Raw genomic sequence first — 19,667 nt, forward strand, 5'->3', positions numbered from 1 at the left:
CAACAACAACGCGAGAATTCTGGTTGGTTATTGACTTAAGCCTCATTGTGTCTCGGAAAATGTTGTGTTTGGTCGTACAATATTGTAACATCCGTCAATTTTTACCGTTTGACTTTTCACAAAATTTGACTAATAACTTAAATCATTATTGAAGATGTGTAACACCCGTCATTTTAAAAACCTGGCTTTCAAAAAAACTTTGCCAAACGGCGTTTAAAAAGTAGCGGAAAATGATCACTTTAAAACTGCTCCATTCGTAACCGGATGGTACCTTTATAAAATGGTGTTACTAACGTGCATCATCAAAACAATATAAATGAAATCCAAGTTATGGCACCAACATAAATGCCATCATGATTACATGTTCATAAATCATAAATGAAAGTAGCCAAGACATAAGGCTAAAAGGGGAAGTCTAAGCATTCAACAAACTATCCTAGTCTTCTTTATTGCATCTACCCATCTCACCGAGCTAATCCATTCCTAGCTCAAACCTGCTTATCCTGAAGGACACAACATTTTCATAAAAGCAAGTGTTAGCTAATAAAATTAGCTTAGTAAGATACATTTTGATAAAATGTTCTTCATTTTACTTTCATAAAATTTCGTCATATTTTACTTATCAAAATATAACCACATTACATATCATCCACAACAATCATTGATCAACCCATGCTTCCCTTTTTCCCACATTCCAACACATTTCACATCACATCAACGAGTACATACAACTTAATGAACATTTCTTAACATGTCAACATATATTTCAACTTAGTCAACATCTCATATCATATCATCATATACCTTCAACATAACCAACATCTCATAACTTAGCATAATACACGTAAACATATCCCACATATACACGTTAACACATGTAGGGTACATACTCCTAATTGTGCCTATCTACAATAAATCATACTTATGATCAACTTAATCAACGTAAGCAACTTAATCAACTTATCAACTTATCATCCTATCAACTTATCAACTTTGATCAACTTTAATCATCGTATCGACTTATCAACATGTCAACTCATCGTCTTGTCAACTTTAATCAACGTATCAACTTATCAACTTTAATCAACTTTAAGCATTCTGTCATGCCTTTAACATTGGTGGTTAGTCACTCCACCCGGAAATACTAGATCAACGTAACTATGCCGCAAGAAATTACTCAAGCGACCACTTTTTAGTATCCCGTCTTGATGGTTAGTCACTCCATCCAGAAATACTAGATCAACATAACTATGTCGCAAGGAGCCACTCAAGCGACCACGTACGCACTAGCTTTTCAACTAGTACGGGTTAAGCTTAACACAACTTATGCTCGAGACTTCTTATCTTTATTAGCTTAGGCTACACTTTCACCTAGACTAATCACTTATCAACATCTTTACTTTACTTTATATTAGCTTAGGCTACACTTTCACCTAAACTAATCACATACATCTTTCTTTACTTTAGGGCCTTTAAATCGTGCACGTGTCATGACAAACCTATAGAAGTCTAGTGACTAGGTGTTCAAGCCATGCAAACAATTATTTGAAATACTTTTGTGATCATAAAATATTCACATAATAACATCATATCGTTATATCATAACATCGTCATATCATCACATCATTACAACATCATATTGTCATCACACTACTTATGCACATAACTTCTTTCACTTTAAACGTCAACATAACAACATAGGTCACTTCAACATACATACATTCCCATATAACCTCCCGCATAACCCGAAAAAACCAACACACATAAGATAATCCGATTGAGAGGTTAATTATAGAAAACTACATTTTGTTGTGCCTCCAGCGTGAGAAAAGTCATGTATCTTACCTCAAAGAAGAGCACACCAATGATAACTTAGGTTACCAAGCTTTGCAAGTATTCCCGACTACCTATAACCATTAAACGACTATTAACAAGCTAAACACTTGTTTACTTATGATCATAACCATGCCACAATGCTTAAACTCGACTCATGTCAATGCTTGACTCAACAAAGATCCAACCATTAAGTTAGAGTTCACAAAACTCGATGAAACTTGACCTTTGATCATTATTTCAATCATTTGGACACTTTTAATTTTGATTCATCTTTAAAGAACATTAGCATTGGAAAAGACACTCTTCCATGATTTCGTAGATAGCTTACTTGTCGAAAACGGAGTTACGGTTTGAAAGCTATGCTCATTTCAAAATAGGTACTTTTTGAGACTGTACAGTGATCTTGACAAGGGTAATTTTGATCTCGACGAGACCATCCAGCCCTCCCACCTCACTAACTTTTAATCTCGACGAGGGTCCTTTCCCCCTCGACAAGATTAGATCGCAGATCCCTTTTCGCATGCTCTTTGCACCAAGTCGACCTGAATCAAAGCCAAACACTACCCCACGACTTGTAACCTTAAAATTGACATTAAAAACATGTTTCTAATGACCAATTGATGTCATCAAAGGATACGGAAATTAATTGCATCAAATCTATTACCGGTTGATTACCGAAAACCTAATAAACGATAATAAATTGAAATCTTTCATACCCAACCCTTAAGATCCGAATTGATTGGGTAAAAACCATTCAAATGACTCAACAATTGATCAATAAATCATATCTTACCTGGAAAGAAGATTAAAGGATCAAAATCTATGCGAAATCACTCCATAATCGACCCGAAATTGCTCTAAACTTGAAGGAGGAGCCTAGGGTTTTGTGTATGAAAGTTTAATAGGGTTTTTGATATGATTTTATGACCTTAAGGTCGTGATATGCACCCTATATCTGCTGGAACAATTTTATAAACTTTACATCTAGACCCTCGCACTTCCTTGTAACTCGTTTCGTTATTTAATTGCTCGTTTAACGCATACGGGAACACTTAACGACTCTTAAATCCTATCGAGAACACTTAATGACTTTATTATTCATTATCAACTATATTTTTATTACTTTAATCACTTTAACTCATATCCCACGTTAATCATTTAATTCACATAAGCACATATAAAACGCATAGCAACTAAGGGTCACTAACGACAAGTTAACGGTCAACGTCAAAAAGTTTTGGGATGTTATAAGATGTTTTTGTTTCGAGACATTATGATTAGTGATATGCTTGACGGGTCAAACTATCGACTATTTATGTGACATGTTAACTAACGATGATTTAATGGGCTAGAAGTGTAGACGGGTCAACCCGTGGGTCAAACCCACAACCCATGATCCAAGAACTTACCCTACCCAATCCCCTTTCCCCACTCTTTCCATTCATTCCACCATTCATTCATTGACCCTATTATCCTTCTTTCTTTCTCTAGTAGATACACACACACAAACACATATCATTCTCTCTCTCTAAATTTCGTCTTCATTAAATGTTGTTTGAATTAAATTAGTGCAAGAAACCTTATCATCATCATTATATCTCAATCATATCGAAAATTTGGGTTTCAAAGTGTAATAAAACACCACTTTCAGGTCAACTTCAAGTTTGAGCACTTGGTGAAGATTTTGGTAAGTTAAACTCATCCCATAATCATCATTCTATGTTTATTAACTTTTTTATAGTTGATTCAAAGAAAATTCGGGTCACAAATCGGGTCAAAACGCAATTAGGGTTTTCCTAGTGTTTCAAATGGGGCAAAAACGATTTATAGTCTTGATTTGAAGTTATGGGTCGAATTTATGAAGTGGGTTGTGTATAAATATGTTTATGTATGTGTATTTATGTTCAAAAACGAGTTGGAAAGGTCCCATGGTCAATCTTTAGAGCCAAAATGGTGTTTGGGGTCGTGTTTGGCTTTGTTTTGTGCTGAACTGCAGCTCCTCGCGCTGCTAGTAGCTTTCTCGCGTCGCTAGTCGGGAAGCTCGAATATCAGGGGAAATCCTCGCGCCGCGAGATCTGGTCCTCGTGCCGCGAGTTACTTGTTCTACTTGTGCCGCGAGCCAAGGACCTCGTGTCGCGAGTTTGTGCATGTTTTCATGATAAACCTTCGAACGCTTATAACTTTTGATTCGTAAGTCCAATCGAGACATATGACCTATCGTTAGAATCGTGAGAGAGTCTACCTTCTTGTGGTAATATTCATTTGGGATGAATCCTCCTCCATTTCTAAAAATGTCGAATTAAAGTATCTTGTTCATACTCGGGAAAGTCGTTGAAGCGTTTATGGGTTTGTGACTCGACTTAAACTTGCTAGACTTATGTAGGGTTTCAAAGTTGACATTGATGATATTGTGATATACTTTGATAGTTTGTGGACACGCAACGGTTGTTAAATGTTTATAACTCTTTGTTAACTCGTTATTGTTGCTTCGAAACCGAGGTGAGTTTCGTAGCTCCCTACTCAATTGAGATTCGGGCCGGAAAGTGCACACATACTTGTTTAATTGATTTGTGATGTTTTAGTGATTTACATGCATTATACTTTGATGTTGTCAACACGTATGAAATCTTATTACTCGCATTTTCATTTATTGTGTAATCTTAATTGATGGTTGGCTTATTGATTTTGGTTGACTACTTACTTGGTTGATTTTGCATTCGATTATGATTGTACCTCATTGTTAGGTTAGTTGTGCATACATGGAAGTCGATTATGCCTTCAAAAGATTATAGATGTGGTGGGAAGGTTCTGGGTGACCCTTTATATAAGCATCTATGATTCGATGAAAGTAGAATCCTACGAAGTGTATGTACATGTTGTTTTGGTTGTCGATTGAATGTTGACTTGTGGTTGGACTTGGGGAAACCGATCTATGGGGGACGGTTGGATGTTTGGTTTATGGTTTGGTTTTGGGAGACCGACTTGTGGTTTGGTTTGTGCGGTAGACTCGCAACTATACTCTATTTGTGCGGTAAACTCGCAAGCATACACTGTTTGTGCGGTAGACTCGCAAGCATACTCTATTTGTGCGGTAGACTCGCAAGCATACTCTATTTGTGCGGTAAACTCGCAAGCATGCTCTATTTGTGCAGTAGACTCGCAAGCATACCTTATTTGTGCGGTAGACTCGCATGCATACACTATTTCTGCGGTAGACACGCAAGCATACTCTATTTGTGCGGTAGACTCGCAAGCATACTCTATTTGTGCGGTAGCCTTGCAACCATACTCTATTTGTGCGGTAGACTCGCAAGCATGCTCTATTTGTGCGGTAGACTCGCAAGCATGCTCTATTTGTGCGGTAGAATCGCAAGCATACCCTATTTGTGCGGTAGACTCGCAAGCATACTCTATTTGTGCGGTAGACTCGCAAGCATACTCTATTTTACCCTATTTGTGCGGTAGACTCGCAAGCATACTCTATTTGTGCAGTATACTTGCAAGCATACACTATTTGTTGCATTGATGATGTGGTTGAATCACATATGATATACATTGTGATGTTTGCATACATTCGGCACATAAGTTAATATTAACATCACTTGTGCTCATATATTGCACGTGCTTACTATACATCGTACGTTCTTGTTGTGATTGATATGTGACGCTTAAAGGATATTTGTAAGTTGCGATTCTCCTTTACCTTAAACTTATATGTTATTTGGCGATGGTTCCTTGTGAACTATTACTACGAACTCACCAACTTAGTGTTGACTTTGTTTAGTGCACTTTTCAGGTATTCGTGTGAAATTGGAGACTTGATGACTACTTGTAGATCTTGCTAGGGCTTGGACTGGGACTTTCATGGATCCATTATCCGTTGCCCCTTAGATTTATGCTTAGAACCTTTCGGGGTTTGGTTGTATTATCTTGTCTTGTTTTCCGTTAATGACTCCCTGTTTACTTGTATCTTGTACCTTAATTGTTGGTTTGGGTTCACCGAATCCTTTTTTTCCATGTAGTTTATGTCCTACGATAATTCTACTGTGTGCTATATAATTTCTGTGATATTCCAAGCTCTAGCTTGAGTGTTACAAATATTGTAAATTACACGGATAAAACCCGAGTTATACCTCAAATTATTCTTTTGATACAAACTTTTAAAGTTTCACTTGAACTATACCTAAACTTGTACTTTTTCACTCGGACCATACCCATAAGTATTATCGATGTAAATTACTATAAAAATTATCAACCTTTAAAAATTACACTAATCATGCCCATGAGTATGGTCCGAGAAGAAAAGTTCAAGTTTTTGTTTGAGCCGAGTGAAACTTTAGAAGTTTGTATAAAATGGATAATCTAGGATATACTCCGGATACCATCCCTGTAATATACTCTATTATTAATCTAATCAATTATTCACCAACTATCTAAATATGTATACTACATTATAAAACACTAGATTGATCCCCGTGCGATGCGGCGGCGATATGGGTGGTGGTGATGGTATCGACGAATAATGTAAATTATTGATGTAAAGGCTTTGATGGAAAAAAAGATAACTTAGTTATTATGGGAGAAGCCGAACCTGTTTTCAGGTATCAATTGTACCATCAAAACTAATAATCTAAGTCTAACAAAATGTAAGACTGCTCTAGTACTCTTATGCAAAAACTGACAATGTAGGACCACTTTTTTGCAAAAATAATAACATTGGGCTATTAGCTTTAACTACTTATAAATCTATTATCAACTAACTGATCGTTTAATGTTAATCTACAAAATGTTTTAGGTAAAACTGTGCCTAGGAGCATTCATAAGTCCAATTAGCTAATCAAGAAACCTGCTTGCATGAACTGCTTTGGCCTCTTTATCTTTTAGCTTGACCATTCCTTTTTCAACTCCAAGGTCACCTACAATCACCATCCAAAGATATTACAAATTCTGTGGCATGAGTCAAGTGCTTATCCAACCTTTTAATGGGGGACAGAAACTTGGTTTTCAATTTCGCGTTCCGACACATGGTCGTCATTTCAGCAGCTAGAAATATGTCATCCTCCATTTGATCACTAAAACGTGTGTTTCACTTGCTCGAATAAGCTATAAACAGAACAACACATTAACTTTTGAGTTATAAACAGAGCACACATGTTAATGGATGTGTTATAACCCCCTAAATTACGTCTCCAGTATATCCAAATTAGTAGTGAAGTGTTTACCTTTGTAATCGCATTTTGCACACCAACTATTTATCAAAATAGTTTAAAACTTTGCAAGACAAATGTTTCACCCTGCCCAGATATTGGTTTTTCGTTCCTATATATAAAGAATCCAAGAAAGTTATGATCTTAGCAATGGTTTCTACTTCAACCTACAGCCAACAAAATAGAAACAGATTTTAAAAACATAACTAATTCCATCACAATAACAATGAACCCATCGCTGACACACATCACAACATATCATGGGTGTTGATTCAGAGTCTGCATACGTAGACTCACGATAACAGTTCCTGAGATTCATGTTTAATGGGGATTATATAAAAGCATTCAATATAATTTTTGAGGCTGTGTAAGGTGATGTAAACATGAGGTGCTTGTGGATCATTGGTAGGTAAACAACAAAGTAATACATTATTAAAAATCAAGTAATTACCTCAAGTGCAAAAGTATTTTAGGGAACCTGTGATTCCGATGATCCCCTCGTGGATGAAATGGCAGCAGAGACGGAATTTCCATATGAAAATTTAAGTGGTACAAATAAAAGAAAAAAAATGAGTCACCCTCATCGGCATGATTGCAACCATATAAGTCCTGCACAAAACACACAATGCCACTGGTATTAGAACTACACCATAAAGGTTTTCATCCTCGTCAACTATACCATATGCCATAAGATAATCTGATTTCCATGCGATCCAGAAACAAAAGTACTTAATCTACCATTATATGAGATAAAAGTTGCTACATATAAATGTGAAAGCATTATACTTGTTATACATTGAGTTCATCTGGTTGGAAAAATTCATTATGTTTATGATCCAGCTTCATATTTTCAGATTTAGCATCATGAATAACCATCAAACTACAACAAACACCACATAAGCAACAAATAAATATAAAAACAAGCACAGATCCTAAATCTAACAAATCTCAAATCTACAATATCAAAAATGAGGCTTTTTATCCTATATTAATTGAGTCCTTATCACCCTAATCCAATTCCATCTTCAATTATTGAATCCTGCATACAAAATCCTTTAAGAAGATGAGAGAAAGAGAGAGAGTTTCCTTATTTTGAGAACCATTTTTTTTTTTAAGAACCATGAGAACTCTTAAATTATATATTTGTTCATATGTTTTTTTTGTTCATTCACATGTGAAATGATATAAAAATATATGTTGTAGAAGAAACTTTTTCACGATTCCTTCAAATTAGCCTTTTATGGACTTGTGAATGAATTTGTTCACGTTTTTTGTTTACATGTGACAAACGGCTATATATAAGGTTTCGAAACAAAATTTCTTCTACAACATATGTTTTTATAACATTTCACATGTAAATGACAAAAAAAACATGTGTTTCAATATAAAATTTAAGAGTTCTCACAGTTCTTACAAAAAAATGAGTTCTCAGAATAAGAGTCTCATATATATATATATATATCAAACCTTTAAATCGAAATCAAAGAACAATTAAAGAAGAATATTAATTATCCAAACCGGCGACGGTGGTTAAGATAACCGAATCCGATTCAAAGTATCTATAATCGGGTGGCGGTATGACAGGATGTGGTTTCGATTTCGGGATTCAAAGTACCTATAATCGGGCGGTGATTGGGTGTATGACAGGATGCGATTTCGGCGGCGGTGGTTGGTGGTTTTGGCGACGGTGGATGGTGTTTTTTGGGGTGGTGGCGATGTGTGTGGTTATGGGGGGATGATACCTATAATCGGGCGGTGGTTGCGGGTATGACAGGATGCGATTTCGGCGGTGGTGGATGGTGGTTTTGGCAGCGGTGGATGGTGTTTTTTGGGGCGATGGCGATGTGTGTGGTTTTGGGGGGATGAATGTATGTGTGTGTGTTTTGGTAGTGAGCGTCTTCAGCAAAGGGGGCAGAGAGAGAAAATCGGGTATAAGGTATTTTTAAGGGCATTTTCGTTATTTAAGGGGTAAGATGTTTGGTGGTAGTGTAATTAAAGGGTATAATAGACAATTTAAAGGTAAAGTGTTTAAAGGGTAGGGGGTAGTTTATGTATATAGGGAGTATAGATTTATTCCTTGTATTTTCTCAATTAAGTAGTTAATAACCCTAAAATGTCATTCCCTTATATTCATTATTTTAAATATTCTCACTTGAATACCTATAAAATCTACTTGAAATTCATATAATATCCTTAATGAAATTAATTTACAACATCACCCTTAAATCTTAAAATCAATACAGTATCTCTTTTACATCTCAAGGTATTTTCCATGAGGAGGGGGTTGGAGGTCCATTAATATCTGGTTAAAATTGTCTTCAAAATCGGAACCCACTTAATAAAATAATAATAATAAAAAAAAACAAAAACCTCTTTTAAATTAATAACTTACACTACCTGCCGTCATCACCACCACTTATCGCCGAAATGAAAATTATTGCTTTTGGATTAAACTACCCAGCCTAAACATTCCCAAACTCTTCTATGTATCTCATACAATTTGGAAGAAAGATGTTATAAATTTGCTTTTAACACTCACACGTACAGACTGAAATGTAAATTTAGAATTATTATAATAATTTCACCTACATCATCTCATGATTCCTACAAGGTTTCAGATTTCACTTTTCTGTTGGAATGGATATCCCACGGGCTTCACGCATTTTCTGAAACTTGAGGACTAATGCCTCTTCATCAGGCCAGTTTTCTTTGATCACGGGAATGTCACGAAATTGCTTCATCCATGTACTTAGATATGGCCATGCCTCTTCATTCAACAGATTTAGATTGCTTGCCTTTTTCATAGCAACAGGATAATGAGCCATCCACCCAAAAACAAGATCTAGGAAGCCACATGTTTCTCCGTTCAAAAATTTCTTTCCCTTTAGGTATCCTTCTACCAGTTTCAGGCTCTCCAAGAATTTTTCTTTGGCTTCTTCTTGATCTCTTCCTTGGCTCATATGATAACGGAAGAACGATGGGAAAACCTACATTTGAAATGCAGAATTTATGACAAAATGTTAAATTCATAATCCCTTCATTGGCTAGCAACCCCATTCAAACAGACTTTATGTGGTATACCAGGCTTTAGTCCACAAATGAAGCCCTGACAGCCTATGGATACACCTTGACATCACTTAAATGCAATAAACGGATATAACTTAAGATGAGAGATACATCGAGACAAGGTATTAAGACTTATGTGACCAATATTTAAACTAGTTCTGGTAACGGGTCAAAACAAGCTCTGGACAGCATGGGTAATATTCGTGCAGGTCAGATCAGGTTGACCTGTGGCACCATTTGCCAAAGTTGTCAAATAGTATATGTATACATAATCTGTCAAATATATACTTATAAAAGATTGATTATTTCATAGTTCAAGAATAATAGGGCTAACTATACCAAATATATCCACCTACTGCACATTGCTATCATGTGTATTGTACTTTCAAACTATCTTTCGTGTATATTGAACTTTACATACTTGCTATTGTATATGTCTAACCTCTTATGAATATGTGGTATTTGTTAGGGTGACATGCAACTTATATGGTGGCAACGTAAGCAGAAAAACACGATAGAAAATAAAAATGGGCATTAATTTGATGAAGATACATAAACAAGCAGGGTTGAATGAGTTGGAAAGCCCTCTCATTGGAGACAGAGGTTGAGGGTTCGGCCCTCACTCCCTGCAAAATCGCTGGTGGTCCTTCTGGAAATAACCTCTCCACCTTCGGGTAGAGATAAGACTGTCTACATCTCACCATACCACGTGGAAGATGAGCTTGGGTCCCATTTCTTTCTTTTTTAATGAAGATACAAACAATAGCAAAAATTTAGAGAAAGACACACAAAGAAGGCTCGGAAGTATGATACACACAATAGCAAACTATGATATTTGTTTTTGTACTTAGACCTCATAACTACACTTTTAGGTGGCTTTTAACCCTTTGGCCGCCAGATAATTTTTCATAATTTTACATGTTAGAGATTAATCTCAATACCGAATCGACCCATTCTTCACTAAGTTAGTCAAACTTGTTCAATCCAGTTTAGACTTTAGACTAATAATTCCACTTATACAACTTATGGAATCATTATTTACAACTTGTTTTATGCTAGCTGCCTAGTTTGTATACTTTGTTGTTTGGGTGAGAATTTTCTGTTCAAGAATAATAATAATAAAATGATTAGTTTTGCCCGAGTTTTAAGTTCAGAATTTTAAATCACTATATCAAATTAGAGTGGTTGCTACACAAATCATTTACTCTAATAACATACTGATAGTTTATGTCACAAAGTCAACAGGAGTGGTGATATATACCTGCTCATCATTAAACTTCGCCCAGAAACGACTAGTCGCTCTAGCAAGCGGATCCTCAGGTAAAATGCGATTAGTTGTGCTCCATGTCTCATCAATGTACTCAAGAATTACAAGTGATTCACATATGCGACTTCCATTGTGCAACAACACTGGTACTTTCTTGTGAACCGGGTTGCATTCGAGTAGCAACGAACTCTTGTTTGTAAGATCCTCATATATGGTCTCGTACTCGACACCTTTCAGTTTCAATGCCCAAACAATCCTCAACCCAAAAGGACTTGACCATGTCCTGAAAAGCTTCACCTCTTCCATTTTGTTTCACTTTTTTTTCTTTTTTTTTTTTAGGTCTAAAACTTCATTTTGATGACTTCCCATATAACTTGGGCCACTTGTCCACATATTTCTAATTGGTGAATCGACTTTCAACATATGCTTTAATTTAATAGTTACAACCTGATTTTAGACCTGTGTTTAACACTGGATACGAGCTTATGATATTATCAATATTAGTTTTTCACACATTTAAGTCATAAAAGCTTGTAATGTTGAAAATATAATTTCAAGTAATAGTACAATAATCACAGGTTCGTCACTGTTATTATTAGTTGAGACATATTGTTGGAATTGTTTGCCGTATTCATTATCTATTATATAATTTTTTTAAAGCAGTTGCACCAATAATATAATATTATTATAAAAAATAATTAAGAATTAAAATATAAACATATTTGTGATCTCGTACTTGACATTCAAGTATATGTTTTTAATTATGATGTGGGGCCATAACACAGAGAAGTTTATTTCAATCACTTGTCCTATGATAACTTAGATAACAATTAAGATTGTTTTCCTATTCTTTGATAACAATTAGGACTTTTAATTTGAGTGACAATAGTAACTTCAAACATTAATACACAAAACTAATATATAAAAAAAGAAGATTTTGTACCTTTTTTATTGAGAGATATAATGAATTTTTAATGGAGTTCATATTAATTTGGATTTAGCATTTAACAAACCCTCTGTTGTAAATCGTGTTTTGTTCTGTGATCGTCTCATGTGTAGTGATTCCTATAGGTATCAGTTTATAATATTTTCTTATAAGAAATATTTATCTTTAGTCATGTAATCGACATTGATATTTATATGTATAAATCTATATTTTATTTTTATATAATAATAAGTCAAGAAAAGTTAAAATTGAAATCTTGAGAAAGTCGAGAGATGTGATTACACGGATTGTTTATAGCATTTTAAAGATAAGATAAATTATTAAATATATAAATTTAAATGTAAAAATGTAAGTAAAAACAAATTTAAAAAAATATACTTCTAAAACATTAAACACATATATTATATTTCATCTTTTGAAATAATTTTTTGTACATAATATTTCATATGATTAAATCGTTTTAACTAATTAAATGATTAAAATTTTTTTAAATCTCTATTCAAATTGATGGCTAAAAATAAATATAAATTAAGTATTAAGGGTTAAAAATTGTAAATTATTGATGGAAATCCAAAAAGTGTAAATTAATGAGACTTTTTCGATAAATACTAATATTATAATATATTTGGATAATGATTATTACAATTTTTAATTTATAATTAAATTCAATGATGACATAAGCGAAAGTCAATTTGATAAAATTAAGCGATTTGATTGATTAATTAGTCATTAGTTCAACTGTCTTATAATATATATTAAGATTATTATGTCCCGACAGATGTTGTGTTTGGTCATACAATATTTTTAATCTAATCAATCATTCGCCATCTATATATTACTACGCTACTACTACAAAAATGAAGAAATATTGACCGGTTTATAGAATAGAGAACAATTTTTCTTTTATAATGTGGTCTCTAAACTTATACAACCGGTCTTTATATAGACCATATATAGAAACTGGTTAACTAGATGGTCCCACTTGAAAATAAAGAATAGAGACTTGTTGATTATTAAAAAAAATAAATTTAAAAAAGTTTAGAGACAATTTATTCTATACCTAACCGGTCTTTTTGTTTTTATTCGATAATACATGATATTACTTTATTTTTTAAGAATCAAACACTTCAAAAAGTTTTAAACCAATCTCTCTCTACAATTATGTTCTCTAACCTCTCTCTACAAATCAACTCTCACCCATCACTTCCCTTAACTCCGGCTATCGGATTTGTAAGAGTAAACCAGATGTCGAATCTCCAATTTTCATCCCCGTTTTTTCCTCCCAACAATTTATGGATCTTGGATTTTCTGGTAAGATCTAAGATATTAGACACTAGTTGTTGAAATTTTTGGCAAGATCTAAGATCTAGGATCTTGGTACTAATTTTTTGTATCTTTTTTGAGTTATAGATCCACCGAAGTGGAAAGCCTTAACCGTATGTGTCGTAATAGGTAAGCTCAAAAGTTGTTCCCGTCCTTGTCAGGGGAGATGCCAACCATCTCTCCTTCTTACTGTAACAACCGTCTTAGAAATGTTCTGAATAAGTTCCTCGAATCATACTCTCGCCATTAGAACGGCTAGACTATTCAAATTATTTAAGTTCTTGACGTACTTTAGACCCAATTATGTGCTTATATGAACGTAAATTTGATCTTAAATCATGATTTATATGACGAGTTTATGATTAAATACGATGAAGTACTAAAGTTCGGCTCGTAAACGTTCGTGTTCATAAAAGTTCTAGTTCAAAATGTTCGCAAATAGTCCTTGCACTTATTAAGTTCATTTATTATGAGAGACTATAAATAAAGAGTTAGTGAGAGAAAGCCCCATTCTTCATCTTCTCCATCTCACCACTTTCTCACTAAAACACACACTCAGCCACCATAAAACACACACTTGGGCATCTCTTGATTTTGAGACGTTTGATCAAAATCGTTTGTACTTTTAGCATCCTTGTGATAATCAAAACACACTTCTTGAATCGTTTCTCAGGGAACAACAACATTTGATGAGTTTTTGATCAAATTAAAAGTATACTTTTTCAAGTTTATGTTCTTGATGATTTGGTCCAGTTCTTGAACGAAAATCATGTTAATATTAATGGGTTCGTGTCTAAATGTGTTTAGCAACATATGTATGAACAAATTTGGGTCATAATGTGCTTTAATCTACAAAACCCGTTTTTGGAAAATGAAGGTGTAACTTGTTCTTGAAGTCATGACTTGTTCATGTTATGTTTGATCTTGAAATCATTAAAAGTGTTACTAGATAATGTTATTGAGTATATTTGTACTAGTGCTATGTCCAAACAAGTCCTGAAAATCGATCTAGACTTTCATTATTGTGCTCGTACTTATTGAGGCTATTCTTGAGCTAGGACGATCTTCCCAAGATCGTCCCAGGCTCTTGGTGTGTTTGGTTGTTCATTCGAAATTGTTGTGATTGGGAATCACACACTTCTTGGGTAGCTAATTTTCTAGATTGGTTTTGCTCAAACAATTGTTCTTGAACTAGGAGGATCTTGGTACTAGGAAGATCTTGGTACTAGGAAGATCTTGGTACTAGGAAGATCTTGACTCTAGGAAGATCTTGACCCAGGACGATCTTGACCCAGGACGATCTTGACCCAGGACGATCTTGACCCAGGACGATCTTAACCCAGGAAGATCTTGACCCAGGACGATCTTGACCCAGGAAGATCTTGACACAAGAAGATCTTGACCCATGAAGATCTTGACACAAGAAGATCTTGACCCAGGAAGATCTTGACACAGGAAGATCTTGACACAGGAAGATCTTAACACAAGAAGATCTTGACACTAAAATGATCTTGTTCTATAACTTGGCATACTTGAATTTAAATCAACTAGATCTTGTACTTAACCACTAGACCAGTACATTAAAGTCATGATTCATCTTAATCATTAAAGTGCGAGTTCTATGACCACCAAACTAAGTTCTTAAGGCTAAAGATCATTATTAAAGACACGTTCAATTAAGTAACATTATAATTACATATGTGTGTGTTCAAAGACGTTCAGATCGAGTCCAATTCAAGTACCTAAGTTCATTCAAATTTATTTTGAGTCAAAACGTTGATCATCGAGGACCAAATCATCAGTTCATCAAGAACATTTCAATGATTAATTAATCACACAAATTAATATGTGTACTTATTTATGATCAATGACTTGTACATAGGCTTCCATCAAGACGTACTTGGATTTTGATAGATATAACTTATCTATCTCTGTGCTTGATCTATGTGCTTATAAACTGTGTTTGTACCAGATCACTGTGAGTTCACTAATCCTCCTTTCGTACATTTTGTTCAAGTTCTTTATCGGGGACTGAAAAGCATGAAAACTATTTTGTACATATATATGTTCTTGAACTATTTTACGTACTTTTCTATGATGTTATGAAATACTTATGATATGATTCCTATCTATTTAAAAAGAGGTATTTAAGTTTTGAATGGGCAAGATCCTTAAATACATTTATAGTATTGTACTTGTTCCTTATTGTGTTCTAGTTCTTACTTGTTCTTGTTCAGTTCTTGTTCACTGCTATCAATTCATATCCCACAGTTCAGGGATTGAACCGTAGGTAATTATGGACAGCGCTGTTTAGGGTAGGCCCACCCTCATTCTCCGCAGTTCTGGAGAATGCATATTATTTGTTCTTGTTCTGACCTAGATCTTACTTGATTTACTTGATTATTATGAGCATATCATTATATTTACAGTTTAGTTCTGGCCAATCGGGTTAGCAGTGATAATACAATTACAGTTCATTACTTGTTCTTGTACTGTTCTGACTACTACAAAGTACTTTTGTTAAACGTATAGATCTTATGACCTTGTTCTTACTTTTAAACGTACAGATCTTATGACCTTGTTCTTATTTTTCTACTATTACCAAGTGCTTTTGTTAAACGTAGAGATCTTATGACCTTGTTCTTATTTTTCTACTATTAGCAAGTACTTTTGTTAAACGTACAGATCTTATGACCTTGTTCTTATTTTACATTACAGTTTCTTGTTCTTGAACAGTTCTTACTATTACAAAGTACTTTTGTTAAACGTACAGATCTTATGACCTTGTTCTTACTTTACATTACAGTTCATTACTTGTTCTTGAACTATTCTTACCATTACAAAGTACTTTTGTTAAACGTACAGATCTTATGACCTTGTTCTTACTCTACATAGTATTTATCTGTAAAGTAAATAGTACTTTATTTGAATCTCACCAACTACTTTCGTAGTTGACCTTTTGAACTCACATGCTTTTCAGGCTAGACTAGTAGATCTTTAGCATAGGAGTCTTCCTCTTTTAAGCTCATCTTTTTGGCGGCTGTTCAAGCGTACAAGACCTGGAGCTGTGAAGATTTTCCTTTGCTTATTCAGTTCAAGACTTCGGTACTTTAAGACAATTGTTCTGTCTTTTGAATATTAAATATTCTGGGTATACCCCATTTTCTGTAATAACTATCATAATTCTTCTCTTAATGATGTTGTTGGCTGTGTTAGAACTTGTACTGTGTGCAATTGTGCTTATCTGTACATCCCGTATATTCCGCTTTAGCGGGGTGTTACAGTTGGTATCAGTAGCCATGGTTATAGAGAACACCGAGCTTTTCCTAAGGAAAACTCGAGCTATAACTTGAATCCACTCTGAGGTGAACCTTTATACGACCGGTTTGAGTAGTAAGTACTCTTATCATAATTAGACATAACCTGATCAACTACGTCTACTTACGGTAAAAATACCTAGTACTCAAAGTGTGTTATTAAAGGCGTCATCCATTTCTTAGAGCTCTACTAAGAACTTTGTGCAATCTCGTTCTTCAGTCATATCATTTCTAGTTCATTCATTCTCTTAAGACATACGTTCTGGTGCTTCGATTATAGGCTTTAAAGCTTATACGACTATAGATCCTTATCGTGCGACCGACGACTGTTCTTGTTCATATATTGTGCTAACGACGATCATTTATTAACGTACTACGTGCTTGGAGCTATAAACTTGTGCGAAACGTGATCGAGTTCATATTTCTATCTTACTAGGCGTAAGGAAGAATGTCAGCTAAACGTGGACGAAAAGCTAAGGTTGCACCAGCTGTTGAACCTACTGAACCTAGTGCTAATGCTACTGTCAACTTTACCTTGGAAGATGTAGCAAACCTCATCACTGACCGCATGAATGCGATGATGCCAAATATTGCTACTCAAGTTGCTCAAGTTCTGGAAATCCCACTAACTGAAGGTACTAGAACTACTAGAGTCACTCAGAATAGGAGGACTCAAGAAGAACCTGAACAGAACCAGGACCAGAACCAGAACGCCCAAGTCCAGCGTGTTGCTTATCCACGCGGACCAAGGAACCAGAACCAGCAGAACAACCAGCAACAGCAAAACCAGCAAGGCCCAGCTAACGCCCGTGTTTTTGCTTTGAACGCTGAGGAAGCTCGTCAGAACCCTCGGGTTGTGACAGGTACTTTTCTTCTGAACGATCATTATGCTTCCATACTATTTGACTCCGGTGCTGAACGTAGCTTTGTTGCATTAGACTTTAAAGCTAAGACTGACATGATAACTGGCAAACTAAATGACAAATATGTGGTAGAGTATGCAAATGGCCAAAAGTACGGTACCAACGAAGTTGCTCTAGATTGTCCTTTGATCTTAGTAGACAAGAACTTTACAACTGATCTAATCCCTGTCGAGATTAGTAGCTTTGACATTATCGTGGGAATGGATTGGCTATCCAAACACCACACGACTATTTGTTGCCACGAGGAATCAGTTCGTATACCGCTCCTGAACGACGAGATCTTAATTGTGCAAGGCGACAAGTCCACGAACGAACTTAAGATCGTCACAGCCATGAAGTTTTGTAAGTACTTGGACAAGAAAGATTATCTAGTGTACCTAGCTCACGTCATCGATAAAAGTGCTAAAGAAAAGAAAGTTCAAGACATCCCCATTGTACGGGACTTTCCAGATGTCTTTCCTGACGACTTACCAGGTATTCCACCTGTTAGACAAGTCGAGTTCAATATTGATCTAGTTCCCGGTGCAGCACTAGTCTTTAAACCACCGTATCGTTTAGCTCCTCCTGAAATGCAAGAACTGTCCAATCAATTACAAGAACTTTTGAGCAAAGGTTTTATTCGTCCTAGTTCATCTCCTTGGGGAGCACCAATCTTATTCGTCAAGAAGAAAGATGGCTCCATGAGAATGTGCATAGACTATCCTAAACTGAACAAATTAACCGTTAAAAACCGGTATCCCCTACCTCGCATAGACGATCTGTTTGATCAATTGCAAGGTGCTTCGTACTTCTCTAAAATCGATCTACGTTCGGGTTATGACCAGATCCGTGTTCAGGATGGTGATGTCCCAAAGACAACTTTTCGTACTCGTTATGGTCATTACGAATTTCTCGTTATGCCATTTGGACTAACTAATGCTCCAGCGATCTTTATGGACTTAATGAACCGTGTCTGTCGTCCATTCTTAGACAAATTTGTCATAGTGTTCATCGACGACATACTCGTGTACTCTCAAAACAAGACTGATCATGAACAACATTTACGATCCATTCTTCAACTTCTTCGCAATGAGAAGTTGTACGCTAAGTTCTCTAAGTGCGAGTTCTGGCTTCGCCAAGTACAGTTCCTCGGCCACGTCGTAAACGAATGAGGCATTCATGTCGACCCGGCCAAGATTGAAGTTCGTAGTTTTCTTGGACTAGCTGGCTATTATCGTCGTTTTATTGAGAATTTTTCTAAATTCACACTACCCTTGACTCAACTGACTCAAAAGACCAAAGACTTTATTTGGGGTGAACAACAAGAACGAGCGTTCCAAACCCTAAAGGATAGATTGTGTGAAGCACCCGTTCTAATCTTACCTGAAGGCACCGAAGACTTCGTCGTGTACTGTGACGCTTCACATCAAGGACTAGGCTGTGTATTGATGCAAAGAGGAAAAGTGATCGCCTACGCATCCAGACAACTCAAAGTGCATGAAAAGAATTATACCACCCACGATCTAGAACTTGGAGCAGTTGTTTTTGCCCTAAAGATTTGGAGGCACTACTTGTACGGGACTAAATATACTATCTTCACCGATCATAAGAGCTTGCAACACGTGTATAATCAGAAAGAGCTGAACATGAGACAATGGCGTTGGGTGGAGTTACTAAGTGATTACGATTGTGACATCAAGTATCATCCTGGAAAGGCGATTGTAGTAGCTGATGCTCTAAGCAAAAAAGAACGAGTCAAAATCTTATCTATAAAAGGAGCAGATCGTACAGACTTAAGACAAC

At 35.5% G+C, this 19,667-nt stretch overlaps 1 protein-coding gene and 1 non-coding gene across 2 annotated transcripts; both read right to left on the reverse strand.

Annotated features, from left to right (window-relative positions):
• Positions 1 to 9,471: 9,471 nt before the first annotated feature.
• Positions 9,472 to 11,743, reverse strand: LOC122582083 (probable glutathione S-transferase). Its single transcript, XM_043754436.1, has 2 exons — positions 11,371 to 11,743; positions 9,472 to 10,030 (listed from the first exon to the last, which is right to left on the reverse strand). Exons 1-2 carry the CDS (start codon positions 11,680 to 11,682, stop codon positions 9,665 to 9,667), a joined length of 678 nt encoding a protein of 225 aa, XP_043610371.1. The 5' UTR covers positions 11,683 to 11,743; the 3' UTR covers positions 9,472 to 9,664.
• A 1,971-nt stretch (positions 11,744 to 13,714) lies between these two features.
• Positions 13,715 to 13,841, reverse strand: LOC122584074. Its single transcript, XR_006321426.1, has one exon. It is a non-coding gene; the product is annotated as a U6atac minor spliceosomal RNA (small nuclear RNA).
• Positions 13,842 to 19,667: the final 5,826 nt, after the last annotated feature.

This window comes from Erigeron canadensis, chromosome 9, assembly GCF_010389155.1.
Source record: "Erigeron canadensis isolate Cc75 chromosome 9, C_canadensis_v1, whole genome shotgun sequence".
In the NCBI taxonomy this organism is placed as follows: domain Eukaryota; kingdom Viridiplantae; phylum Streptophyta; class Magnoliopsida; order Asterales; family Asteraceae; genus Erigeron; species Erigeron canadensis.

Bases quoted from the DNA above. Each gene is read 5' to 3' on its own strand.
- LOC122582083 (XM_043754436.1), bottom strand. From the start codon at position 11,682: ATGGAAGAGGTGAAGCTTTTCAGGACATGGTCAAGTCCTTTTGGGTTG. The intron at 10,031-11,370 runs GTATATATCACC...TTTCAAATGTAG, and splicing joins CGAAGTTTAATGATGAGCAG to GTTTTCCCATCGTTCTTCCG.